Source organism: Anguilla rostrata, chromosome 16 (assembly GCF_018555375.3).
Source record: "Anguilla rostrata isolate EN2019 chromosome 16, ASM1855537v3, whole genome shotgun sequence".
Taxonomy (NCBI): Eukaryota; Metazoa; Chordata; class Actinopteri; order Anguilliformes; family Anguillidae; genus Anguilla; species Anguilla rostrata.
This window is the reverse complement of record NC_057948.1, coordinates 2,946,093-2,966,205: the sequence shown is the minus strand read 5'-3', so window position 1 is coordinate 2,966,205 and position 20,113 is coordinate 2,946,093. Positions and strand designations below refer to the sequence as shown.

The 20,113-nt window shown below is 42.1% G+C and overlaps 1 protein-coding gene across 1 annotated transcript in view; it reads right to left on the bottom strand.

Moving 5' to 3' along the window:
- LOC135242400 (protein NLRC3-like) overlaps positions 1-20,113 on the bottom strand; it is a 1,894,071-nt gene that overhangs the window by 921,599 nt on the left and 952,359 nt on the right. Inside the window, exon 26 of the mRNA XM_064313443.1 lies at positions 17,572-19,420. Within this exon, the coding sequence (XP_064169513.1) occupies positions 17,572-19,420 (1,849 nt within the window). The remainder of the gene's footprint in view (positions 1-17,571; positions 19,421-20,113) is intronic.

Here is a 20,113-nt window from a genome sequence, read left to right as displayed (position 1 = left end):
ACAGACTAGACAGCATCTAACACTGTATCAAGTCTGGTCTTGAAAACCCCCAGAGTTCCTACCTCTACTACGTGGCTATTCCACACAGTGACTACTCTGTGTGAAAAAATGCTTCTCAATGTCTGTGCGGAATTTACCTTTTAGTAATTTCCATTTATGGCCCCTCGTTCTACTAATAGAACTCAAGGAGTTTGTCCGCATGCTGCAGGAGATCTCCTACCTGGGCACCAGGCAGGCAACACATCGTCCAGGATTTCTTTTTTGAGACTATGCTGTCTACCCCTCTAATGATTGAGTCCCCCTCTATCACCAACTCCCTTTTCTGGGAGGATGTGGCCACCTGGGTGCCCAGTGGCTCATCAGTCCTTCACTCTCAGGGTCAAGAGCCAGATCCCGTTCCTGGAAGATGGTGCCCCTGTGTGGTGTGCACACCCTTTTCTACGCCTGTGCCCCACTGTCACTTCCTGCCTGCTCTGGCTTCTCCCCTCTTCCCACCCTCTTGTGGTGTGCACACTAAATCCTTAAAGAACAAGCTACTCAACTGCAAACCGTGGAGTCCAGCAAGCTGGCCCTCAAGATCAAGAATCTTGCTCTCAAGGTGCTCAACCAGTTGGCAACGGTGGCAGGCAAACTCACTCTGGAAATCGCTTTCCAGAAGCGCGATCATCCTGCAGCCCTCACACAGCTTTGGCCACATTTTTAGCCCCTAAATATCACCTTATCTCCCCCTAAGCCTATAGTACGTTACTGCCGAGATGGAGACACCAAGACCACAACTTAAAAACGCTCAAGGTGGCTCCGGACAACTAGCAGCAGAAACTGGACAGGACTGAAAATAATCACATTTTAACTCCGCGTTTAATTAAGAATGACCAGGTGTGGAATCAATCGGGTTATAATGAACTAACTTGACTTTTACTATATAGCAATTACTAAATAACAATAACAGAAGGAACCCGTGTACTAGGTCATATTTTGTTAATATCTCAGGACAAATTACAACCTAAAGTTGACCGGAATCACATTATAATTAACTACAACTAACGTTAGCACGTAACAGTAAAGGCAAACTATCTCACGACAGTTATATTTTGCACCTGGGAAAGCAAACAACCAAAAAAAAAAAACCTCCTGTCGGCAAGAAGGTGGCCAAATAAGCGAATCAACTAGTTTAACTTTAGGTTCCTGTTGTAACCCCGGTTCTCTGAAACATTAAATGGGATCAGTTGAGCCCCTGTGCTGAGGCCGTCTCAGGACCCCCTGGTGCTGCACACTGCTAAGGGATCAGCTGAGCCCCTGTGCTGAGGCGATCTCAGGACCCCCTGGTGCTGCACACTGCTAAGGGATCAGTAGGCGGGTTAGGGTTAGGGTTAGGGGGGGAGCCCCGATAATCCCAAGGAGAGCAGGGCAGCAGTGCAGTACAGTATGACAGGGGAACATCTGCACACTGTGTTTATACATTAAAATACAGGAATAAGCAGTGAGCAGGCTGTACGGACCCAGCAGCGGTCTATATTGTGATTAAAACTCAGACAGCAGTATATTTACATGCATGTGTAACATGTTGCAGACAAAGATCACTCCATTTCAATATTGCATGTAAAACTCCAGGAGGCACTGTCGGACAAGCGACATCCATCCATCATCCATCGATTATCTATACCCACTTATCCGGGACAGGGTCGCGAGGGGTGCTGGAGCCTGGCGGCAGTGTAGCACAGTGGGTAAGGAACTGGCCTTGTGACCGAAAGGTCATAGGTTCGATTCCTGGGTAGGCCACTGCTGTTGTACCCTTGAGCAAGGTACTTAACCCGCATTGCTTCAGTACACATCCAGCTGTATAAATGGATACAATGTAAAAAAATAAATAAATAAATGCTGTGTAATTGTTGTGTAAGTCGCTCTGCATAAGAGCGTCTGCTAAATGCCTGTAATGTAATGTAATGAGCCTATCCCAGTGTGCATTGGGCCAGACAGTCTGCCAATCTATCGCAGGACACACACACCATGCACTCACACTCTCACACCTATGGGCACTTTACTGTCTTCTATTAGCCTACCTGCATGTCTTTGGACTGTGAGAGGAAACCAGAGTACCCGGAGGAAACCCACGTGGACACAGGGAGAACATGCAAAAGAAAGGCCATTCTCCACACAGAAAGGCCCAGGCCGGATGTGGCAGGGCTCGGTTTGCGGGAGGAATTCAGGGCAATTAGAGGACCACGCCTACTGGTTAAGCAGACACACACCTGGATGATATTACGAATCAGTCCAGGATTTAGAAGTGTGCTTCTTTCCACAGTAGGCGTCTGAGACCGGGATCCCCCACGATAGTGAGAGAGAGCACGTACAGACCAGAGAAAAGGCTGAAAAGCGCTTGTATAATTTCATTTATTTTGTCTTTGTTATTTTAGTTTATTGTTTTTGCCCAGATCCCATAAGGGTGACGGGCGAAGGTTTTTCGTTTGTGATTACGCTCTCTCTCGCTACCCCAATAAAACGTTAGAGATTTCTAAATCTTCCTGTGTCCAGCTCTTCTGTCCCTATTAGGGTAGTCATGGTGTGTGACACCAGAGTTGAACCCAGAACCTTCTTGCTGTGAGGTGACAGTGCTACCAACTGCACCACCGTGCCACCCTCAGACAAGTATTTTCAGTCAATGCCCTTGTTAAAATGTTCAGCACTCTGAATACTGAACACAAGTGGCATTGCGTGCAAGAACCTCTCCCTTAACCTACATATAAAATGTATTTTACATGACTTAATTTAACAATTATTATTGAAAATGACATTTGTAAATTAAATAGACAAATTATTTGATAGGTCAGTCGATAGTAACCTGGTTGAATCTAGTGACAAGCCAACACAAATTCTGTATCAGGTCAGAAGACTAAAACATTTTATTAAATAAGGAGTCAATTAAAATAGTGAATTGAAATGATACACTCTTGAAATCATGCACTTCTTGAATGCAAGCTCACTACATCTAAGGTACAAAGCAAAGCATAAGAAATTAAACAATATGCTAATTTGGGATTACCAGAAAAGAGAGAGAGACTGACAAGCCAGACCATACCAAAGTATTACCCTCTTCCTGTTTCAGTGCCATAGGAACAAAGGAAATGAGCTAAAATGCACAACCAAGAAACCACCACGAAAATAAAGACCAAATACAAGACAACTTTTTTCCTGAGGTCATCATAAACACTTAACGCAGCATGACTTGAGCATGTTTGCCCTGATTGAGAGATGCCGAGTTGAGGTGTGCAAAGTTGGGGGGGGGGGGGGGGGCTGGGGGCAGGCTCGTTTATGACAAGGACTGGTCTATCTAAAAGCTGACAGTGTACTTATTACATTAAAGTGACCTTATGTTGTTGAAAACAGGGCTAAATATTCATGATTTAGGCTATTACCAAACTATTCATGAATTTAGTCCCTTTCTAACAAGACCAAACAGGAATATAACAGGTAGTATAAGAGGTAATTATGTTCAGCTATCGCATACCTATAAAAAGCATGGAAGTTTACTTCTTCTTCTTCTAACATAGACATAAAGATTTTCCAATCAATGATTTCAATTAAATGCCACAAATTGCATTTAAACTTAAGATCAAACAAACCCAGATCTTTATTTGTCCTGTAGCCACACTGGGCCTCTGGCCTCGTAAATAGCTCTGTCTTCTGGTTTGTCTCTCCTGAGACAAACTCTGCAGGAGGTGGGACCCATAGATCGCCTGCCTAGATAAGGGTATCAGAGTGGTGTAAAGGACGTTTCTGTTAATGTTCATGGAGGGGAAGGTAGGTTGCAGTATTCAAGCCAATATTGTATCCAGATCACTGTTTCTCTCTCTGAGGCCAATAATATGAACACTTGATATCTGACATACGGTAGATAAGTTAATTGCTAATTTTACCCTCCCGCCCAACCACAGCGTCTGGCTTCAGTCGGTTCGTGGTCTGAAGAACAAAGCATCACTGCAGACCCGTCGCCCCGTCCCACAGGTGGACTCTTCCATTTCAGAGCAGTCAGCAGCTCAGTGGTTGCGGTCTCGTCAGAGGCAGTTCGTGAAAATGAATAGATATTGTGTAGCAAGACCCATGTGAGCACCCTGGGGCAATACAAAAGGACCCTTTGTTCCTTTTTTCTGTTTTGTTTCTTTCCTCCCAATTCATTGTTGAGCTCATTGAAAGTCAGACATCTAGCAATAAGAATTGTGCAGCCACAACTAATGCCAATGATGTTCAATTCAGTAAACTTTATTTATTCCCGAGGAGCAATTAATTTCTGGGCATATTGTCAATCAACATCAAAAACAGATGGGAGATAATATACTCAAGGACCTGAGGTCACATACAACTGAAATTCAAATAAACAAATTTTTAAAAAATGCAGTAAAAAAAAGTGCAATAAAAAGTTATGGAGTATATATGTACATGTAAAAACACACGCACATGTACAATTTCACTTGTGCCATTCAGGCTCAGAGAGTGCAGGGGAGAGGTGATCAGGAACCAGCCTGATGTCCTCAGGCACAAACGTTACTCTCTGCCTGACCGTCCGGCACCGGGGGCAGCAGTACCGTCGACCCAGGGGCAAGCCCAACCAGATCGCTATGAGAGCAACTAGCTTGTTCCAAGATGGCTGCACCCTCATGCAAAACTGGGAATTTTAGCTTATTTTTCTGGCAAATATGGAGCATCGCGTAGTTCTGGCAGGCCACGAGAGTCAATCGCTCCGGCTGAATCAGCTGATGGCACAGCTGAGTGATGTTTGCCTATCACAGTACATTCACCTAACAGGGCGGTCTACTTAAACAGCCTCCCTCTACTCATTCGGCTGCTCCTCCTGCATGCAAGCTGCTGCACGTTGCTTTGTAAATACCCTCCACCACCCCAGCTCCATCCCTATGTGTCAAGAATTTGCATTTCTCCAATCCTATGTGTTAAGAAATTGCATTGCTCCATCCCTATGTGTTAAGAACTTGCTTTGCTGCTGGATCTGTTCTGTGTGTACCCCTCTAGGGGGGTTTGGCTGCTGGCCTCCCGGCCTTATCCACGCGGGCTGCGTGGTTGGCGGGAGAGCTCCAGAACAGAGCCATACCGCCAAACAACTGTATTGCCTTTATTGTCAATAAAGATCTACTTTGATGACAGTGGTCCTGACAGAAACGGATTGATTTCACATTTGAATGCAGGGCTATATCTTATTTAAGGTAAAAAGCAAACAAACCAGAGTCACATGAACAAGTGTAACAACACTTAATATAATAGAAATAGTTAATCTAATAACGTTGTCCTTCATGTAATAACTTTGTCCTCTTTACTGTAATAAATGCTGCTTAACCTGTTTGACCTTTACCAGTTTGACTTTTGATCCGAGCACTCAACAGAGACTGCCCTCCTGGCTGCGACGGAGGCACTTGCCACTGCCTGATCCTACTAGAACTGTCTGAAGCATTCGACACAGTTGACCACAAACTACTCATCTCCACCTTGGCTGACATAGCCATTTCTGGAATAGCCCTGTCTTGGTTTGCTTCCTATCTTTCAGATAGGTCCTACCAGATCACCTGGATGGGGTCTGTCTCTGCACCTCATCCCCTTTTCACAGGAGGCCCACAGGGATCTGTACTGGGGCCTCTGCTGTTCTTCATTTACACCAAATCTCTTGGTTCGGTCATTAATTTACATGGCTTCTCTTATCACTGCTATGCTGATGATACACAACTCTTCTCATTCCCTCCCTCTTCCATTACAGTTAATGAGAGAATATCTTCCAACCTGGCTGACATCTCAACTTGGTTGGCCAGCCATCACCTGAAGCTCAGCTTCAAAAAGACTGAGCTGCTGTTCATCCATCACAAGACCTCCCTACTGCGGGAGCTTTAATCACTGCTGGCGGCACCACAGTGACTGCCTCTCACTCCGCAAAGAGCCTGGGGGTGGTCCTGGATGACCAGCTGGACCTCAAGGAGCACGTCAAGGCAACATCATAGTCCTGCAGATTTCTCCTGTATGCCATACAGCCACTGTAGAAGATTCAGAATGCTGTTTATCTTCAACCTTCCTATGTTCTCTCACATCACTCCCCTGCTGAGGTCACTCCACTGGCTACCAATCGCCGCCAGGATCAGGTTCAAAGTCCTGACCCTTGCCTGCACTGCAGTCAAAAGAACAGCTCCCGTCTACCTATAGGACACAATTCAATCCTACATGGCAGCTTGACCACTCCACTCTGCGGCAGCAGGGTGACTTGCACTCCCTTGGGGTGAATGGTTCTCTCTACCACAGATCTTCTCCACATTAGCTCCCCAGTATTGGAATGAACTCCCTGTTCCTCTATGAACCACTCAGTCATTGCCCATCTTCTGCCGTAGTCTGAAAACGCATCTCTTCAGTCTGTACCTGGACTAACTATCACTACTCATTACATCACATTCTAGGCATTTATCAGACGCTCTTATCCAGATCGACTTACACATAGCATTTTACACATAGCATTTTATGTTGTATCCAGATTTCAGTACATATCCACAGCTGGATATGTACTGAAGCAATTCAGGTTAAGTACCTTGGCACAACGGCAGTGTCCTACCCAGGAATCGAACCAGCGACCTTTCGGTTACAAGCCCAGTTCCTTACCCACTGTGCTACACTGCCACCAATCCCAGGGCACTCTCTGCAGGGCACTCCCAATCTAGGATCACTTATCTCTAGTACCCTTCTACCTTATTCCTGTAGCACATTGTTACTCATTACGCGGCTCGTGAGACTTTGTTTTGCGGCTCATATAGATCCACTGATAACAATAAGAATATAGCTATACCTTACTTCTATATGTTCCATGTATGTCCTGTTTTAGCACATTGAAATGAATTATTCAGCAGATGGCAGCATACTGAAGATACGTCAAAGAACGTAGGCTACGTAACAGCGAGGGATCATGGGTAGTCGCATAGCCTATGTGTGTAGCTTTGCGTTTGCGAATGGTTTTGCAAGTTTAGCACGTAAGCCTAAATTCGATATTCCATAATGCCGTTTGATATACGGTTATATCAAATATTGTCTCGGCCTCTGCCCACTCAAAATGGACAGATTTATGATTAGAAAAAAGCAGAACGAGAAACGTGATTCTTCATTAGCTGACTGTGACGAAGTTAGAAACAGGCCCGAGGAGAAAGAGCAACATGAGGAAAGAACGGGGGGAAATGCAGATCAGTTTGGCCGAGAAGCCCAAGACACCAATGCTGCACCAGCAAAGAAAAAGGTGCGGTCAATTCAGGAAGAACACCGAAAATTTCAGGATACATGGATTGAGTTTTTCTTTGTGCAATACGAATTCACACCATTCTGCCTAATTTGCTGGAAGACTCGTGCCAATTGTAAATGGTCTAACCTTGAACGCCAGTTTAGTTATTGGGATGGCAGGTATGCCATCCCGCCAAGTTACGCCTTGGCGGGGCCTTCCCCATACCTATACAGCACCGAGAGTTTGGCACTTTTCAGGGTTCCCACAGAAATAACCACAACAGCCACAGACACTCAGCCCTTAAAAACATTAAATTATGCACACTCTGACCCCATTTCAACAGACAGAATTCATAAACAACTTCACATGTCCACACAATAAAGCCCCAAACTAAGGGGATTTTGCGTTTTCTCCTTCTTCTTCTTCTTCTCTTTCTTCTTCTCATTCTTATTTTTCCTGCCGCCTATCCCACTAACAACATGTCTCCCCATTGACATTTCACTAACACCAGCCAAATCTGCACCTACACGACCCAATCAAAAACGCGCATACACACACAAAACACCCATACATTTGTACTCTGAAACATTCCTACTTAACAGCTAGTCCACCTGTGGCCTAGTGGGTAAGGTTACAGTCTGGGAACATGGGGTCGTAGGTTCAAGCCCAGCTAGGAACATGTTTCTTTAACCTGCTTCAACCCTCACTAACAATTGTCTACTAGCCTACTTATCAATTATTGCTTTTGCACCATATCTACCCGCCGTTCACCGTCAGTATTAACCGCTACAATATTGCTAAGCCATATGCATATGACTTACCGTCTGTACGTCAGTTATTAACCGGCTACAATATTGCTAAGCCATATGGATTCAACAGGAGCTCTTCTGTGCTTACTGGCCTGTGTTCTTAAAACCACCGCAGGTTTGCTAATGACATTTCACGCATTGCATAGCTATGGCATGCTGCTGCCTAACGAAGTCAGACTGGTAAACCTCCGGTTTGAGGTTTGAATCCCGCTCGCCCTCAGGCAGATCATTTTACACTAACGTTTTCATACGCTTATATTTGCTTTACCAAAACACACTCACGACCACCCATATGCATTTCATGACGGCAAATGTATTCCTTTTATTAAAAAGTTACATCAGTTCACCACTGTGCCATTTCTACTAACTACATTTCTTCACTTGGCTACCGTACAAAACTTTCATATCAGCAAACACCACGTTTCTACATTCATGTTACCTCGCCCTGTTCTCTATCTAGCCACATAGGCTACAAACAATTACTACGTATGTACATTCTGCAACTCCGCAGTTTAAACAGCTAGTCCGTCTGTGCCTAGTGTTAAGGTTACAGGCGTGGGACACGGGGTTGTATGTTCAAGCCCAGTTAGGAACACGTTCTTTAACTTGCTTCGACCCTCACTAATAATTGTCTACTATTTTTCAATTATTGCTTTTGCACCATATCTACCCGCCGTTCACCGTTCAGTTATTAACCGGCTACAATATTGCTAAGACTTATGCATTATGACTTACCGTCTGCACATTCAGTTATTGACCGCTACAATATTGCTAAGCCATATGGATATATTTGCTTTACCAAAACTCACTCACGGCCACCCATATGCATTTCAGGACGCAAATGTATTCCTTTTATTAAAAAGTTACACCAGTTCACCACTGTGCCATTTCTACTAACTATATTTCTTCACTTGGCTACCGTACAAAACCTTCATATCAGCAAACGCCACGTTTCTTAATTCATGTTACCTCGCCCTGTTCTAGCTATATCTAGCCACATAGGCTACACACAATTACTACGCATGTACGTTCTGCAACTCCGCATTAAAACATTACATTTAAAATCATGATTCACTCATAAGTATAACTACTAGCACTGAACATGAGAAAAACACATTAGTTAGATTACACACGTTATTTGCCTGTAATGTAATGTACTGTAATTTAACCGCCCACTTCAAATAATGACGTTCAATACCGACTGTTATATATACCGTTTGATAAGGAATATCAACTTGCTCATGGTCACTCCATTTACTTCGCACTATACTCCGTGATCATGTCAACCTTCACCTACATGCCCATTCTGCTAAAAACATATTGTTTCAACTACGGAATTTTATAATTTCATCTTAATTTCTCTCACACTGTTGTTATTTTCTCATATGCAAAGCCTGCTGGGACATATGCATCTGCTCCTATTCTCCACTATCATGTTTTCCGGTTCTAGTTTAGCAAAACAGCGAAGAGGACTCCTACCTGCAGATAAGCCTATCAAAATGCCTTATAAACCTTACAAACACTAAAAGTGCATCTCCACGAATAACAGACACGGAGCAGACAGAAGGATAAACCTTACAACACTAAAAGCGATCTCCACGAAATAACAGACAACGGAGCAGGACAGAAGGCTACACAAGTTGCGACCTAGGGAGTTATAATTCTACGGGCTTGTTGATTCTTGTGTCATCAAGGCTCGTTGGATGGACGTCAAATCCGTGAGTACATAAACTGGCCATATTTCATCTGCGTTTCTTCTCGTTTACGCTTATGCCACTGCATCCTTTTCACAGACGTTGTTTCACAGCAAACCGAAACTGCTGAACGGTACACGCTCATCAGACTGTACAAATTAACACAACGATAGCCATAATCCACATCCGTTTTTTACAGGGTCGCATTTCTCACTCAGAATAAAACGCTTTGCAAAAAGAAATGATATCTCATAAAAAACACGTTTTCAACGTACAAAAATGCCAAGTTACTCAAAAGTATTGATATCAAAATGACGTCAAGTTACGGTACTACAAACAATATAGGCTATCTTGCCTCACTGAAATTAAATAAGATGTATTCCAAAGCAATGCTACCTGATATTTCCTCAGTTCTTTCAAGTCACTTGGCCCTGTGTTTTGTAATCTTACCATTTTACAACGTCATGCAAAATTTGTGTAAGATCAAAGAGTCAAATATTTCGAATTGCCTCATGGAACACATTGAAATTCATGTACAAAACTGCTGCTGAGTAACTACAGGAAGCATATTTCTCCACAAAACATGTTTATACTTGCTTCTGAACTGAATTTGAGTACATGTACAAGTTATTGTATATTTGCTACGTACAATAAATACTGCATGTAAAATACATATTGTACATACATACACAGAGAACTTCTTTATCCCCATGGGGACATTTCCCTCGCAGCATGTTACATTCACATTTACGAACACACACTTATAGCAAGACACATACTATCATTCACGCAACAGAAAGGCTGGGCAGAGAAATACATACATACCAATACAAATTGGACATATACACGCCTATTCAATCAATGTTGACTGTGAGAAAGCCATCCACACATATGTTTGGCCTGTCCATGTACTGCATGATTATACACACAGGGCCAAGTGACATGAAAGAATTGAGGAAATATTGGGTAGCATTGCTTTGAAATACATCTTATGTAATTTCGGTGAGGCAAGATAGCCTATATTGCTTGTAGTACTGTAACTTGGCGTCATTTTGATATCAATACTTTTGATTAACTTGGCATTTTTTTACGTTGAAAACATGTTTTTTTATGAGATACAAATATAACAGAGAAAAAGACATTTTTCATCTCTATTACTAGGCCAATATATACATTTTTGTGAACTTTTTTAAATTTCATGTTGATAATGCTTATGTATAATTGCATATGTACATACATACATACATAAGATGAGTTCCACTCCCAGCCTTACACACTTACACACAAGTAGTATATCTTTTAATAATGAAATGTAATTATGAATTGAGAATAAAAAGAGATGTGAGGATGGAAAGCATGGTACTGTATTTTTTTAAACATACACAAAGATGGTAAATATCTTGAGAGTGATGATAAAAAAACATCTGGGTTATATCTGCAATCTCTGTGGCTTTTTGAGTAATGGTCTTACTCATAAGCGGCTCTGCTAAGAAAATTAGTGAGTACCACTGAACTACAGCATCAACTGGAATTACACTGCATTGCCATCTAGTGGCTGTATGAGAACACCACAACAGATTATTGCCACTAACTTTTACTGCTGGTAGACACTAGATTTTTAAAAACGTGGTGTCTTCTGAAAATTCCAGACATTGCACCTATTTTGTGTGTGTCCTTGCCCTATAATCCATCCATTAATTTTACTCGCACACACTTTTGCGAATATAACAGGCTAATTATTGCATTGAATTTAATTATTATTGTAACAATGATAATAATAATGATAATAAAAGCCTGATACATTAAGTCATTTTTTTCTTTTAAAACCCCTTATCAACATGTTTGGTAGACCTTGTGGAGTAATATAAACTGCACAAAATTTTTTATAAGTCGGGGCATTTGAAAGAATTAGAATACTTATCTAAGAAATACTCCTGTAAATGATGTTGTTCTTTAAATGACAGGAGCTAGAGCCAGAACATTGATCTCTGAATCAGGCTATTCCACACAGCATGCCTGCTTACAGTGGTATAATATCCAGACTATTACTTGGGACTGGAACCACAGAAAAGTGACTAAACTAAACGATGTAACGCTGCATCTAAACAGCAGCTCACATGTTGTTCAGATGGACACTCTCCCCCCAAGATGTACACACATACCCTACCAGCCAATAGTTAATGCCCGGCTTTACCAGCAGAATAAAATACCATTTTATTCACAATCCTTTCAGAAACACCACAATCCTGCAGCACACACAGGTGTGTGATGAAGGAGTAAAACTCACCTTCATCAAAAGGTCAGTATGTGAAAGAGTGTGGGGTAAATGTATGGATTTCATTAGAGTTCATAGCAGGTAGTGAATAATGGAGATGGATGTAGACTGCAATGTGTGACAGACCTGAAACATTTTACTATACAGGCGGTCAATCTTTTACCCTGTCAATCAGACATTCAGCATCCAGTCATCACCTGTGACCTGATACTAGAGACTCCACTGAAACCTTACATTCTGCTCAGGAACCACAAACCTGGCAACCCTCAAAAGGTTTTATCCTGCTTTTATTTGCTTGTTGTGATAGAGGAGTAAGGTATATATGGGCAAAGAAAGAATGCTGGTGGACAGAGGAGTAAACTGAAAGAGAAAGAGCTTTTTAATATTTCACTGAATAGAACCATAATCACAAATTCTATTTAGTTAAGATCACACAGTACACAGCACTACTCACCCCAGTCTCTGTAGTTTACAGTTTGGACTCCTCAGTCCAGCACAGAGCAGTTCCACTCCTGAATCTCCCAGGTTATTGTAGCTGAGGTCCAGATCTCTCAGGGGTGAGTTTGATGACTGGAGAGCTGATGCCACAACATTACAGCACTTCTGTGTGAGTTTACAGTTGTTCAGTCTGCAAAGAAGAGTTAATATATTATAGTATTATTATATTAGGTATACATGAAGCATGTATCTAATATGGGAAATGTGCCAATGATAGTGTTCAGTAATGAGGAGTGAAATTGAGGATTTTAAGGTTGATGATGCTCTGAGGAAGATGTCTGTGCTACACTCTCCAACTGCAGTATTTTGGACCTGGAAATTAAACATCCTGCTGGACTGAACTCTGACTGTTCTACAGATGTAATTCTGACCCAAATGTCCCCTTTTCTTATGCTGTAAGTTCTCTGAATTGGGGCAATGGGCTCATCTACCTTTTCTATAATCTGTTCTCTGGGCTTAGCCCTCCCATCCCCTCCCAGAAGTGCAGCTGCCATCTTTCAAAGTGGACAGCGAGTTAACTTGCAAAGCTGTTGAATGCTTGGCACAGCTACCACCAAAAGGAAAGATGCAAAATAATAATGCACATCTTCCAGAGAGGACAGTGAGTTTGTTTCTTTAGTTTTGGTTTTCTATGACAAACTACCCACAGCATTGCAATCTAAAATACAGTTAATAGTAGATTCACTTTAGAAGCAGAAAGACAAGGAAGTGATCTGTTCACATATAACCAGCTGTGTGTCCAGTCTTCTGGTATTACATATGACAGGCAGAGAAACAAGGTATTCCAAAGGTCTGTGGGAACACCTGTTAATGATACCTTTGAGTTTATTTGGTTGCGATTGTGATATATTTGATGGCAGTGCCCAATGAGACACCATTCAGCCTGTTCTGGGCTCTAGGAAACTTCACAATCCCTGTACAGGTGAGGCTTTAGCCTGAGACAAGCCTCAGAATTAACTCAAGAACAGGCGCTGGAGTTAGAGGCTAATTTAACAGCTCCCTGAGAAGACCTCACTCTGGCACCTATTATATCCTACGATTCCTCTACCTTCCTATTTGCACTCTATCTACAGGCTGTCATGGTCCTGTTTTCCTGTCTGTGTTTCCCTTGTTGGGCCGCCAGATGGCGGCACTTCTGTTTTGTGTCCTGCTCCCCCGTTAATTGTATTATTGTTTGTCTCGTTATTCTATCATTGTTCCCACCTGTGTCTTGTTATCCCCTCCGTCTGGTTTGATTGTTTTTTGAGTTCACCTGTGTCTTGTTACCCCCCTGTCTATTTAAGTTCTTTGTTCCCTTGACTCAGGTGCTGGTTCCTTGTGTTTGTTCCTGACTTGTGTTTGTTTGACCTTCATGTATCTGCCTGCCTGTGCTTTGACCTGCTTGTGTGTGTGACTGAGTTTCCGCCTGTGTGTTCTGCCTATTAGTTCCTGCCTGGTTTCTGTCCTACCTGTGTTCTGCTCTGTGTGTGTGTTTTGAATTTTGAGTTTTCTGTTTTGTAGTGTCCTGCGTGGCCTTTTGGTTTCCTGTTTTTTTTTGTCCCCTGTCATGTAAGTAAAATCTTTGTTAATTTTCCCTTTTTGAGTTTGTGTTTTTTTTTCTATCTGCGTTTGGGTCCCCCCTACCCGTACCGTGACACAGGCACTATGCTGGAGATTCTGGGTCAGCCTATAAGAGAATAAAGCAGAGACCAGGGTGGTACTACTGGCCTTTAAAGATAGTACATTTACTGCCTGCCCTAGTCACCTAACATAGAAACACAAACATTTAATTCATAACCAAACATATCCCTCCCAAACCAAACTTAACATAATTTTAATCATGACATTGAAAAGAAGTGTTCTCCTATCAAGCGGCTTAAAAGTAAAATATAAAAAGGGGTATAGATAAGTCTCTCCTTTGTTCTCTTCTAATCAATAATTAATTATGCATTGACCAGGAAGAGAAGGGGAACCCCCCTTTTTCAAACACATGGCAGGGATTCAAACAACATTTGTTCTTATAATTAAAACTTACAATTAAAAGCAAGGAATGTTTTTTTCTTCACAAACAGTTTGGCAATTACAGCAATAACTTGAATTAATTCACCAAACTGAGTTTGTGAAGAAAAGGTATGAAGTGCATTTACTAGTCCAAGTCCAAGTTAAGGACAAATTTGAATTTGATTGAATACAGGCTTTCAAGTGCTGGCTTGTTAAGCAGACATGAGCCTTTGGTTTTGTGTCTCAGCTTTGTCTTTCTTCTCAGCTGTGCGTCTTTGGCTTTGATCAGTTTTAATGTGGGAAAGACAACCTGTGTTTTGGTTTTGTCTTTCATTCATTTCTTTCATGATTATCTTTTACTTCCTTTCCAGGACTGTCTAATATGGTTTTTGATCATGTAGTTGAGCCTGTGTTATTAAATTAGATGTTTAATTGGGCCCTATTTCTCAATCAAGGCACAACTGTCACACACTAGCAGCAATGCAAGGCGCTGGTGAATTTGGGTATTTCAGTCATTTCTTGACTCCAGGCGCAACTGCAGCACAGTTATAAAAGAGGTTCAATAAGATTAAAATGACTGTTGGTGTGGTTGGGTTTGGTTTCATTATTGCCAATCAGATCAACCCATTTATTTCCCTTTAGGAAACACAGCCATGTGCTAATTTCACCATGGCTGAAGAGCAAGCGTGTTGTGATCATCTCTACTCAAGGGAGGAGAGTTTTCTCTAGCATAACTAGAAGTCTGTACAACACTAAATTCCTAGGCCTTGCAGCAGGGCCCCTCCGTCTCCAGGCACCAAATCTCCCAAGGACAACAAGAAGTTAAAAATATTGCGTGTGTGTGTGTGTGTGTGTGTGTGTGTGTGTGTGTGTGTGTGTGTGTCTGTGTGTGTCTGTGTGTGTGTCTGTGTTTTCTTTCTCCCTGTCTCTTATGTATTTCCAGAAGTCCAAACTAGTGAGCTTGGCCTTCCTCTTTATCCTCCCCCCTGCCATCCTGCCAGGGAGGAACCGGCTATGATGCCATGCTGCCCAGGACTCTGAAAGTAACCGATCGATAAAGACCAAACTATTATATCTGATATAAAGCTTGTTTATGTAACGCTGAAGACTAAGAGGTCACCATGTGCTTATTCAGTATTCACGCTATATGATTAGACACAGCCAAACATTTACTTTGGTAAAGCTTATGATATGCATATGTATTAACCATGTGCCAATCATAATTATGTATGTTATTGTTAACTACTTTTTGCTAATAAAAGCAGGGACCGGACTGATCCATCTTGTTGTTTGTGCCAATCAGATTGTTAAAACACTTTTTGCTTATGAAAGCAGGGACTGCGCCTGCTTTCTTCAGGTCAGGCTTATCCATCTTATGTGTAGGTTCCAGACTTTTTCTGCAGAAATAAGTCCTATTTCTTACATGGATATACCTTGTCATGCTGGTTATTCTAAGGGGAGATTTTTCCCGGCCCACCTTATAAACAATTACAACCATTATGAGGACCTCTACAAACCAATGAAGATGAAACTGAATAGTTTTGATTAATTATTTTGTTAATATTTAAACGAAAGTGTATTTTCTGTTCATATGCCAGTGCTAAGAGGTATAATAAACGGTTCTGTTCCCAAGAACAGTTCCGCAGGGAGAATATTCCCAGTATGGCCAGGAGCAGGAGGCAGCCGGCAGAGACAGCCTCCAGTCGGCCTCTCCATCCTGTTGCTGCTGCTACTGTTTCAGCTAGGCAGGCATCGCGCTTGTGCACCAGAGGACAGGAAAGCAGCATTTTGTCTGGATTTACAATATCTTTTTTTGCTTCTTGTCTGTTAATTTTTGTTTCACACCACTATTTAAAATAAACAAAAAAAAAAAATTCTACTTCAACTAAGTGTCATTTATTTCAGACATGCACTTGATAAGATGAATGAACACTCACTAGTGAAACAACTCCACAGCCAACCAGTCCCTGCTCTCTCGTGCACTCTGTGCACTGACATCTCTGTAGCGATTATCACATGCGACTCTGCTTCTCTCTGTATGAAAGTCCTCTAATGTGTCCTCTGTGAAGTCTATGTCACATCCATGGCATATGGCTATGTAGTGTAGATCACAGCACACCAAAGTCCACTCTATCATTGACCTAGCCCAGCCAAACACATGATTAAAAGCAAGTTTCCAGTGCGTTCTGGGCTCATTGTAAACACTATCTGAGGGGTGTAAAGCTGTTCTCCCACCTGTCTCATTCAAGTAGCTTACACAGTTAACTCCACTGCCTGAATAGCCAGCATTGGACTGCATAACTGAATACAGCTTTCCTTTAAAATAGCTAAACTGAAATATGTTATATTGTGTTTATGGATTCACATCTGTGGCACGGTTATAATGCCAAAATAGCACAAGTTAAAACCTGGTATGTGTTGGTTTGACTGCAAACACATTATTCAACACCAAACTAACACAGTGCTGAATGTTTCTATTGACACATCCCCAATTGCACCAACAAACCCATGTTGACACAACCAGATTAACTGCAGACCATAAAAGTAACAACCCTGGTGAATCTGAAAAAATTCAAATATTTTATTTGCGAGACACGAGACAACCGATTCCACTCGCACCCAGGTGTGTTTCTGCCTGTGCTGTCACCAAAATAGGACCCTTTACATAATACTGTAACTTAATATAGCATCTCTTCATTTTAATCTGCTTGAATTGTATGTTCTAACAAAGGTTGATCCATCACATTACTCTGTCTATCAATGAACTCCTTATTTATTTCACATTTATTTGCTATCTTTGCAAATAATTAGTAGATGTATTAAATCAGTAAATAGTAAAAGTAAATAAAATATATGGTAAGTGCTGAGGTTTTGCATTTGATGCTGCTTATGTTCTGGATATAAGACATTACATGAGGGCACAAGTTAAAACATCTTGAATCATAAATCTTTTTTTAACCAAATTTTCTGTTGCCCAGCAATTTTATTGCACTTTATTATGACTAGAATTAGAAAGTGGGAAAATATGCTGTCAATCATCTACATTATTAATGACATAATACTCACTTGGCCTTCCTGCAGTTCCTGATTACTGGTAGCAGTCTCTGATGACCTGCTGCTGATGTGTTGTAGGTCTTCAAGTCAAACTCATCCAGGCCCTCCTCTGACATCAGTAACACAAAGGCCAGAGCTGAACACTGGCCTGGTTCCAGCTTTGTATCAGAAAGTTTTCCTGATTTAAGGTAATTCTGGATTTCCTCCACTAGAGAGTTGTCATTCAGTTCATTGAGACAGTGGAACAGATTGATGGTCCTCTCTGCTGAAGATTCCTCTCTGATCTTCATCTTAATGTACTGGACTGTTTTCCCAATGCTCTGTGATCTGCTTTCTGCCCATAGACCGAGAAATAGAGTAAAACTGGGCCTTGTTTTGTGTTTTTCTCCATCAGATTGACTTCCTGTCATTATTCCCAAGAAAGATTGAATGGCCTCCAGAGAGAGGCCAAGAAGGAATCGAAGGAAAAGGTCCAGGTGTCCATTCTTACTCCCTAATGCCTGATCCACTGCAGTCTTCAGCAACTCAGACAGCTCCAGTCCGTCACTGTGAGGTTTTGATTCTTCTGCTCTGAGTACATTTCTGTTCACATTTACACATGAATGAAACACAAACAAGGCAGCCAGATACTCCTGAATGCTCAGATGCACAAAGCAGTAGACCTTCTCTTGATATAACCCACACTCCTCTTTAAAGATCTCTGTGCACACCCCAGAGTACACTGAAGCTTCACAGATAGCAATTCCACTCTCTCTCAGGTCCTCTTCATAGAATATCAGATTTCCCTTTTCCAACTGTTGAAAAGCCAGCTGCCCCAGTTTCAGGATGATTTCTGTATCTGACTCTGAGATCTCTGGGTTTGTCTCATCAGTGCAATGATACTTCTTATTCTTCACATTAGTCTGAATGAGCAGGAAGTGTGTGTACATTTCAGTCAGAGTTTTAGGCAGATCTCCACTCTCTGTTTCACCCAACATTGTCTCCAGAACAGTAGCAGAAATCCAGCAAAAGACTGGTATGTGACACATGATGTAGAGACTCCTGGATGACTTTATGTGTGAGATAATTCTGCTGGCCTGGTTCTGATCTCTCATTCTCTTCCTGAAGTACTCCTCCTTCTGTGGGTCATTGAACCCTCGTACCTCTGTCACCTGGTGGACACACTTAGGAGGGATCTGACTGGCTGCTGCTGGTCGGGAGGTGATCCAGAGGAGAGCAGAGGGAAGCAGATTCCCCTTAATGAGGTTGGTCAGCAGCACATCCACTGACGATGACTCTGTTATATCACAGCAGTTCTTATTTCTTTTGAAATCTAGAGGAAGTCGACACTCATCTAGACCATCGAAGATAAACACCACTTTTACTTCATCACCTTCAACACTTTTGGTCTCTTCCAGCTGTGGAAAGTAGTGCTGCAGAAGTTGCATCAGACTGAATGCTCTTTCCTTCTTCAAATTCAGATCTCGGAAAGGAAGGGAGAAGATGAAATCAACATCCTGATTGGCTTTTCCTTCTGCCCAGTCCAGAATGAACTTCTGTACAGAGACGGTTTTCCCAATGCCAGCGATGCCCTTTGTAAGCACAGTTCTGATGGGTTTCTCTTGTCCAGGTAAAGGCTTAAAGATGTCATTGCAGAGAATTGCAGTCTCCTGTGTGGTTTGTCTCTTGGATGCTGTCTCAATCTGTCTGACCTCGTGTTCATTATTGACCTCCCCACTTCCCCCCTCTGTGATGTAGAGCTCTGTATAGATCTTATTCAGGAGGGTTGGGTGGCCCTGCTTTGCTAATCCTTCAAATATGCACTCAAACTTCTTCTTCAGATGAGTTTTCAGTTCCTGCTGGGCTCTTTTTGTGGATTCATCTGAAGAGACGAAATATGAGAAATAATCATTTTAAAGATGTGATTAACATTTCCCACTCAATAATGGATTTTAAGAAAAAACAGCTAAAGAAAATATGAATGCATACAGTTTTCACAGTATTTCACATCAGTGTTACACACCTCACTCAGTGTGTTACACACCTCTCACACAGCATTACACACCATTCTCACAGTGTGTAACACACCTCACACACAGTATTAGACACCTCTCTCACAGTATGTTACACACATCTCACACAGCATTACACACCTCTCTCACAGTGTGTTACACACCTCACACACAGTATTAGACACCTCTCTCACAGTATGTTACACACATCTCACACAGCATTACACACCTCTCACACAGTGTTACACACATCTCACACATGATTACACACCTCTCACACAGTATTACACACCTCTCTCACAGCATTACACACCTCTCACACAGTGTTACACACCTCTCACACATGATTACACACCTCTCACAGTCTTACACACCTCTCTCACAGTATTACACACCTCTCTCACAGTGTTACCCATCGCACACATCATTACGCACCTCTCACGCAGTGTCACCCACCTCTCACACAGTATTACACACCTCTCACACAGTGTGTTACACACCTCACACAGTGTGTTACACATCTCTCACACAGTGTTACACACCTCTCTCACAGTGTTACACAC